This window comes from Nuphar pumila, chromosome 9 (genome assembly GCF_984573655.1).
Source record: "Nuphar pumila chromosome 9, dmNupPumi1.hap1.1, whole genome shotgun sequence".
Taxonomy (NCBI): domain Eukaryota; kingdom Viridiplantae; phylum Streptophyta; class Magnoliopsida; order Nymphaeales; family Nymphaeaceae; genus Nuphar; species Nuphar pumila.
Genome location: NC_143257.1, coordinates 37,911,700 through 37,921,048, shown reverse-complemented (window position 1 = coordinate 37,921,048; position 9,349 = coordinate 37,911,700). Strand labels below are relative to the sequence as shown.

At 37.8% G+C, this 9,349-nt stretch overlaps 1 protein-coding gene across 3 annotated transcripts in view; it reads right to left on the bottom strand.

Annotated features, from left to right (window-relative positions):
- Window positions 1-710: 710 nt before the first annotated feature.
- Window positions 711-9,349, bottom strand: part of LOC149828564 (Tetratricopeptide repeat (TPR)-like superfamily protein) — a 57,359-nt gene continuing 48,720 nt past the window's right edge. The window contains exons 4-5 of one of the 3 annotated variants that reach the window (XM_090016884.1): window positions 1,102-1,290; window positions 711-1,010 (exon numbers count right to left, since the gene is read on the bottom strand). In XM_090016884.1, the coding sequence (XP_089873010.1) occupies window positions 1,105-1,290 (186 nt within the window). In that variant the 3' untranslated portion in view covers window positions 711-1,010; window positions 1,102-1,104. Of the gene's footprint in view, window positions 1,011-1,101; window positions 1,291-1,962; window positions 2,152-9,349 lie in introns of those variants that run through there. The other 2 variants (XR_016434049.1, XR_016434050.1) reach the window with 2 other exon arrangements.

Genomic DNA, 9,349 nt, shown 5'->3' with positions numbered 1-9,349 from the left:
CAGTATGAGGCATGTAAAGTGGAAAGATAAGCCTCCAGCCCGGATTTTGTATAATGGCAATCAACATTAATTGCTGAGGGCTGGCTGTAAGGAGGGGACATTTTCCCCAGCTTGATGATATAAAAAAAAAATCCTACCAAATAGCTCTAATAATTTTTATATTTTTCGAGAGAAAACCCCAGTTCAGGTGGTGGGGACCAAGACAGACTGATACTATGACGTATAACCCACCACCAAGAAGTTAAAACCCCTAGATGCCCTCTTTGTGCACCAGGGAGTCTGCTACTTTGTCCTTGAGGCAACCGACCGACACACACTGGATCACTTGTGACATCCTTCAACTTGAATGCCTTAAGCTGATTCACCTAACTAGATGTGCAGGAGCCCTTGTGGGCCAGATATCTGTTATCTTAAATCACTAAAATTCAAATAGACTTGTTTCTCCTATAATCAGACAACATAGAGTTATGTTACTAGAAAGTTTATAAGGATATGTGACGATAAAAACATGGTGATGACATACAGGTTTCCTAATTGCATCTCAGCAGGTCAGCGCTAGATTTTTCTGGAGTTATTTGCAACAATTTAAAGTGATGGTCGTAAGATTCAGGCAATATTCTGTTTTATTCTCAATAATTCCAACTCTAGATGATAAAGAAAGCATGGTGATGCTCTACCATCCGAGCAGGTCATGTGATTTTCTCGCAAGATCTGAAACAAAGAGAGATCGATGACCACCATGTTCAAACATTATTGAAAAATCTCAACTAAATGGATTCACTTTCAGAGACAAAAACATAGGAATGAAAATGTCCACAAATATTCTCTTGCAAAGCAGAAATACTATGGCAGCATATCCGCCCACCAACATTAGAAAAAAAACGACTCCTCACATATTAATAGGCACGTACATTTTCAAAAAGGTTATATAAGTACATATTCTATACGAAAAATTCAATTTCCTATCAAAACTTTCTATCAGTTGGAGAGGTGATTCTGGCTCTTGCATCCTACAGAGCAAATGGAGAGCACTATGGATCAGAATTTAGACATATACACCATTTGTTTCATTGAAGTATTAAGCTTCAAAGTTTGCATCACCTTTTACTTTTTTGATGCATATTGTGCAGCAAACTCCTTCTCAAGTTGTTCTCTCGACTCTGCTCTTGCAGACATCATCACTTCATCAAGGAATCCTCTTTGCGGGAATTCGTGAGGAACTAGACTTTGGTAATTATTGAATTGTTCTTCAGCCTCTTCTTTCATGTCCAACAAGCTGTAGATTATACCCTGCAACAGAAACATTGGTAGGAAGTAGTAAATCAACACTTTTAAAAGATAAAATTCGTATAAAGTTAAACTTACCTCGGATCGTCATCCATCCTACAAATGACAAAAATAACTCCAAGGAAGTCAACTATATATATCAATTAATCCAATGAGACAAAAAGCTTAATGATTGACTGGTTGCCTCAACATTTTAACCTAATTGAAGAAATAAATAATCCAAACCATAAGAATGAACATGTTAAAATGTAGGGTACGTTTGGTTGCATCTCGTGTGATTTGGAATCACATGAGATTTAGAAAGTGAATCTCATTTAAATAGTACCCCAAAAGCAACCAAACATAAAAAAAAAAATTGGTACAGAACCTCAAAAGCAAGCAAGCCTTATAAAAAGTGAGTTGACACAAAACCCTAAAAGTGAGATTTAGAAAGTGAATCTCATTTGTGTGAGATTCACTTCCTCATGAGGTCAATCTCTTTTGAACAGTATTTTCACTTTTCAAAAACACAACCAAACGTACTCGTAGTGTGCTACTTAGTAAACCTACCAAGCAGTTTTTGTGCATATTGTTCTCAAATAACTGTTTTTTTTGAAGGATTGTTCTCAAATAACTTAAGATCCTGTTTTCTCCTTGTCAGTAAACATGATAGCAATTGTTGGAATCATGTGCACAGATTTCATTTCCATGTGTCTACTAGTTGAAGGTGATTTTACCATATCAATCTAGATCATGCAGGCAGGGGTTGGCACCAGATCGTGCAACCTGTCAGAAATAAAGTACAAGCCCAGGATGGGCCAGCTCCTTAGCCGAAACTTCAAAACCTAGCCAGACCTTAGAGCTCAAACCCGACCTGGTAGCCTACTGAAAGCGCAAAGGGTTGGACTGTATCAGTTTAGGGTAGGCTAGGCCAGCCTGATGACTGCCCACATGCAGGCCATACAACAATATATCATCTTTAACTCTCAATATATTTCTTTGACATAGTCATAATCAACCAGAGGCATGTGTATACAGGCATGGAAAAAGAAAAAGAGATAAATAATGAGATAAAACAAACCTCTCCCTCTCTGATTATATATATATATATATATATATATATATATATGGGTGCACAATTGTAGGACTTGCTACGATAGCACCCTACTATCTAGTAAAAAGTCAATGTTGCAGGTGTTATAGACATCATGCTACAAACAACAAAGAAAGACAAACCAATACACATGCACACAGCACAACACACACATACACGTTAGTTCATGGCAAACCCAGAACCAATATCATCATCACCACTGTCACATTCAGTTGGCACTGAAGAGTTAACACTATGACCTAGATGGTGTTCTGCTCCATTCTACTTAAACAAGTTAATTGATTCGAGATGACTTTGACTAGAAGTCTATTTAAACACATGCTTTTGCTTCTTCTCTTTCTCTAGTTGGCAGTCAAAAGAATTGCTGCACTAAGGTACAACAGTTGTAACTTAGGAACAAGGATTCAAAATTTGAGATTTGAACGACTCACCATGATGCACAAACAGTAAACATAACAGCCAGATAACCTGATGTTACTTACACCAAAAAAGACCACTTTTAGTCTAGGACTTAAAACTATGTTACCTGCACTCTTGCCTTGCCAGCCAACTGCCTGTGTCTATGATGATACTAACTTGACTCTTTAAACACTCCAGAGGTGGTTTATTGAAAATTCAAGTTTCCTTTGCAGTTGTAACTTTAGGCTTTCTTTTTTCCTGGTCTAAACAAATACTTTTTATGATTAATCATGCAACCTTGTCTAATATTGCAAGCATCTTGATGGCTTAATATTGACCATATCCCATGATTTTGTTTGAATCGCCAAAGAAAAACTAGTAAAATATCACTATTTCATAACCTTGATCTCATGCATTACATTATTAATTCGCTACACTCTCTCTGTAATTCAATGTTTAAACTTTAAACAAATTTTATTCTCTTTCTCTGTAGTTTTGATGTTCAAGCATGCTTTTACAATCTGTGTTTGAAATTCCATGGGTGCTTATATAGACTCCGAGTTGCAGCAATAAAGCAAAGTTCCTAACACTTGAGAGACAGTAGACTCTGAGTTGCAGCAATAAACCATATATTCCAACCTGAACTAGAAGCCATCATATGAAGTCATGAACAAGGTTACCGGAAACTCCACTTACATGTGGGGAACTTGTTTCCTTGAAAACTGGTTTTGAAACCAGAAACCAACATTTTCGAAACTTAAGGGAACTTGTAAAATGCATGGAAAACTCGTTTTTCATTTGAGTGAGAAACTCATTTCACATCACATGGGAAACCCACTTACTTTATATAGGAAACCTGTTTCCCTTATTTGAGAAACATGTTTCTAGTACATTTTTTGCTCGTTTTCCTCAAATAAGATTTTTTTTCTCAATAAAAAGTTGAGATACATGTCTTATTTAAATGTTTTTTTATATATTTTTAATATTAAACACATAATGTATTGGATGAAATATAAAAATCTCAATATTTAATGTAACCACATTGTTTTTACCATATTTTTTTAATTTATTTTATTTAAACCAACAACCATAGGCTGCATTTCAACACTTTATTTATGATATTAAATATTTTATTAAAAGTAGGCTAACTATGCATTTGTTTACATAAAGCATAGAAACTTGTGTGCTATGTAGTCAAAGGTGGTGACTAGTCACCCTACATGCAGGTCACCTAGTCAACTATGTCCACGTGTTGTACCATGTATCCTTTTTTGTTTTGTTAAAAAAAGAATATGAGGGGGGGGGGGATTGGGATTTAAATACTCTCTCTCTCTCTCTCTCCTTTGTTTTTTCTTCCTCTTCTCCGTTTCCCCTCTTCTTCCTGATAGAAATCGTGGTTCCCTGTTTCATACACAAGAGCAGCCGAATGGGAGAGAGAGAAGAGAAAGCTGCAGGATTTTCCCCAAAATGAATCTCACGACTGTGGTATTGGGCTTCACGTTAAATACATGCTGTTACAATTACTAGGGTACGAAAATACCCATCATACAAGAAATGTAAATTACAAAATGCCATTAGTGACTTTAATGAACATGTGCTAATTAGAGTGCTAGTTGGATGAACTCAGATTGGGTGTACACACTCCTTTTCACTTCCTCCCGTCTATTCCCCTCTTCTATCTTCTTCTTCTTCTTCTCTGCCCTCAGCTGCTTCCTTTTTCTCTTCTTCTTCCCTCCACTTCACTCTTCTTCTCACCCCTTCTTGCTCGCCCTCTTTTCTTCTTCTTTTTCCATCTTCTTCTTGCCCTCTCTTCTTCTTCTTCTCAGATCTCTGCTTCTTCCTGTTTCTCTTATTCTTTTTCTTCTTCTTTTCCCCTCTTCTTCTCCCCCATTATGCTTCTTTCTCATGTTCAACTAAGAGACATAGAGGGAAACAGAGATGCTTAATCTATATATATATATATATATATGATCTTTTTAGTGCATGATTCTACTAAAGACTTAAAGCCTATGTCACATGGGTGCAGGTGCAGGTGCGGGTGCGACATGGGTGCGGCGCAATTTTAAAAATTTTGGACACGGGGACTCGGCTATTTATATATATATATATATATATATATATATATATATATATATATATATATATATATATATATATATATATATATATATATATATATATATATATCTTGTGTGCATATATGTGGATATTGTCCTCTAAAGTTTGGCACCAGCACAAGTGTTTTTATAAACTTTGCAAATTGTACTTTTGCCCTTGCAGAAAGGGCGGTCCGGGCAGCACCCCCCGAAAATTGTTTTTTTTTGGGGTTTATGTTTGAGACTCATGCTATACATATATTTTTTTTAAAAATATATAAAAAGATCATTTTTTTTTGTTTTTTACCCTAAAAATGGACAATTTTTTAGACTCAGTCAACGTTGACCGAGTCCAAAAAAGGATGGACTCGGCCTCGACTCGTTGACCGAGTCCGACACGGCGTTGACCGAGTCTGGGCCGTGTCCGAAGCCACACCCGTGTCGGGGCGTGTCGACTCGAGTGCGGCGCCTCCCTAGCCGAGTCCGTGTGACATAGCTTAAAGCATGATTTTTGTTGCTTGCTTGCTTATTTCATGCATGCATATATTTATCTATTTGATCCTTTGAATGCATGATTATGTTAAAGACTTAAAGCATGATTTTTTGTTGGTTATTTGCTTATATATATATATATATATATATATATATATATACCTTTTACTTACATTGACAGTTGTGTGGTTTATTCAAATGTTCTTAATTAATTTTTTGAGTAGGTTATGTAATATAATGGTTTTATAATGTTGGATGACATAATTTTTGTATATTGTTGATTGATTTTATGTTGCATATATGTCTGTTCATTTGCATATTTTATGTGTTTTTTATTTTTTTAATTAGGGCACCTCCCTTAGTTGTCAAAGGCATTAAGCGGAGCTTAGGCGGTGAGCCCTTAAAATGATTAGGCGGTACCCCCAAATAAAAAATTTTAAAAAAAATATACAAAATATGTAAACAAACTACTAAAATTAATAACAAACATGTATACAACATAAAATCAATCAACAATAAGCAATAGACAAATAATATCATGCCGTTGAACACTGTAAAGCATGAATTTTGTGTGACTGGGTGCATGTGAACTTGTGAACTGTGAATTCTGAAAAAGAACAATAAAACAGATCATATGAACTACGCATAGTCACGAAGATATATAACTTGGAAATATAACTCACAAAGAAAAATCATAACTCAAAAATATCATTTAAAAATACAACACAGAAATATAACTCACAAACAATATAAAAAAATAAAAAATATATAACTCAAATACAGTCAAACACAGAATTAGCAGTCAAGAGACAGCGAGACGCGCGCACGCGAGAGAGAGAGAGAGAGAGGTGTGTACCACTTCTTCTTCTCCTGCCCTAGCGAGAGAGAGGAGAGAGAACCAAGCAAGAGAGATGAGAGAAAAAGGGGGAAAAAGATTCCCCTTGTCCCCCTTTTATACGGTCTATAGTCAACGTAACAAAAAAAAATTGGACCGAACTAGGCTTAAGCCTAGGTGCCGCCTAAGCGAGCTAGGCAGTGCCTAGGCGCTAAAATAGGGCCCCACCGCCCATACCTGGTCGCCCGGGCGGTGAGGCTGCGCCTAGGCTCTGCCTTTGACAACTAAGGCACCTCCTAGTCCCCGACTAATCTTTTTAAGGGTTCATCTCCTAGGCACTGCCTATCGTTTTTTACTACATAGCTTGTTTGATTGTTTTGTAGTCGTATTCATATATTTTATCAAAGAAATAAATTTATCAATTCATACTATTACAAGGATAATTTCATTCAATCAGGGAGCTTTTCTTAAAGAAAAGGACATCTGACATAGTATCATGTTGGCATCTGACATTCAATCAAGGAGCTTTTCATTCAATCATTATGCATGTCATCTAATCCTTCAATACCCTTAGCCTGCGATAAATTTTGGTCAATCTCATCTTCATTGGAAGAAGTTCTTCCATCTCCATGTTGAGAAACTTCAAAATTCGCAATCTCATCTAAAATGTCTTTCAGTGTATCCCCAGTCATCAGCACCTACCTTGACACTTCAACATAGTTAACAAGGCAAGAATCTACCCATGACGAAAAGTCTTTGTCCAACAAGGTACCTTCTAACTGGATCATTTGATGCATGAGTTCAGTGACCTTCCTAAAAGAGCAATCATCCAAGACATAGATGTTAAAAGAACGATAATTACAACCATCCAAAGGAATATGTGGCTGAACTTATGAGTGCTTCTTGTTAGCAGGAATGGATACTAACAACGATAGTGGCAACGAGAGCGACCGTAGAGGCGTTAGGAGCTTTGGGAGGCAGAGGCATCCTAAAGTGATCTAGACGGATCGGATGGTTGTCGTCCTTTCGCTCTTCGTGATGGCCATGATGGACGTCATTAGGGCAATGGAGAGTATGACACCTCCCGTTCTTTCTCCAGCCCCAGTTTCAGTCATAATCAACAACTGGGGGTACAATGATCGAGAGGAAGAGGTAGCACCACCCCAACCATCCGTTGAAGAATCGCCAGGGTCACGAAGACATCCTCCATACAGGCACGTCCGGAGAGGTTCACTGGCAAATCGAAGTGGTAAGGGAGTTGCAGCATGTTGCTCGGACTGCGACATGCCTCGTTTTGGCCAATATAGGGCAGGACCGAGCAACGCTACCAGTAGCAGGAGAAGTCAGGAGCAACCCAGTGCATTCGGTCATGAGGGTGTTCAAGGGTCGATGGTGCAACAAGGTAGGGGCACTAATGTCATAGAGAATGAACAAATAAGAGAATCAGTGCAACCTCTTCGAGGAATGGCCTTACTGAGGAGAGGCAGGGGACATATGAATAGGCATGCATACTTACGCGCTCTTAACAACATGGCAGTGCCAGCACCAGTTAGGGTTCTTTCAGATTCCGAGGAAGAAGACTTACACCCCTCGTACCCTGACACCTTAGTGTTTGTTTTTGTTTAAATCATATAATAAAGGCCTATGGTTGTCTAGTGATAGCAGTAAGTAACGGGTTGTATTACGGAAGAACCCGTGAAAAGTTGTAAAAACGTTGTTTTTATTAATAAATAGTAAGTTCTTACGACAAATGTGCAAACCTGTGTGGAAGCAAACGTAAACTTTAGTAATCACTTTATTCATATTGCAGTATGAAGACTCGTCAGGGAACATCGTACCAGTCAAGAGGTTCTCAAGTAAGCAAGAGACAAGTAGGCCCTTCTCAAGCAAGGCATGTGAGTGAGGGCTCTGCAAGGAGAAGTGTTGCAAGCCCCATTGGTCTTGTGTCTCCACACGCATCAAACAGTCTACCTCCAAGGAGCATGGGAGCAGAAGGTGGAGGTGTTTCACCAGTTTCACCTCGACATGAACGTGCTATAGTTGGTAGTGGTGTGCCTCCCGGCTATACCACAAAAAGAATTTTGTATGAGCTATTACAAAATTCACTGCATCAAAGTCAAAACCAAGTAGCGTCAGGAAGCAATTCTTGGGTTGAGAAGTTCAAGAATATGAGAGTGCCCACGTTCGACGAAACTCCTGGAGGAGTAGCAGCAGAGAAATGGATGATGCAAGCAGAGAAAACACTAGATGTGATACAGTGTAACGCCCCAAAAATCCAGGACTTGTAACTTTTAGAATAGTTTAGAAAGCTTTGAAATCATACAATAATCAGAGTTTAAATAGTACTTCAGCGGAAAATGATATTTTTAAAACCACAAGTCAATGGACCTTGAGCGCATTACAGCGTAAACTTTCCTATGCCGAATTACGCACAACTATTGAAATCAAATGGTTTTGAAATGCAATTTCAATGATGGAGAATTTGTTTGTTGAAACCGAGAAGAAGTTTACTAAAACAGCTTTAGTAACTCAAGGTTTAATAAAAAGAGAAATTTTGGAATACCCTTTATACCAAATTTACCAACATGTCCTCAGGAGCAAAACGTCAGGGAAAGAGCTATATCTTGATCTCATCACGCCATCGTGCCATCGCAGACTGTATTACCTATCAAAAACCTGCCCATAAAATGGGTCAGTTTCACTAAAAACTGGTAGGTGCACAGACAGGACAATATAGAACATAATTAAGCAGAATAATTTAATATGTCAAGTAGACAGGCAATTAAATAGCAATTTGCTTTCAGCAGAGTCATAGAGCAAACTATCATGAGCACAATGCTAAAATTATTACAAGTATTTTACTGGCACAAGTAGGCTAACTACTACAAGCAAAGAACTGCATAAAAAATTTAACTAGCAAAATACAATATTTCATCAACCACACACACAATTCCATAAGTATTGAACCAGTGGTACACCATAACTTTCATACACGTATAACTCAACAAACTGTGTAATCGGATTTAAATTATGTTTCGATATTAACTGGCCAAGTGGGTACGCACAATGCACGACTCTAGAAACAGCCTAGACTGATCCGGGGGTTTATTATGCTATGTATTTTATGATAACCCGGATAGCTGACTG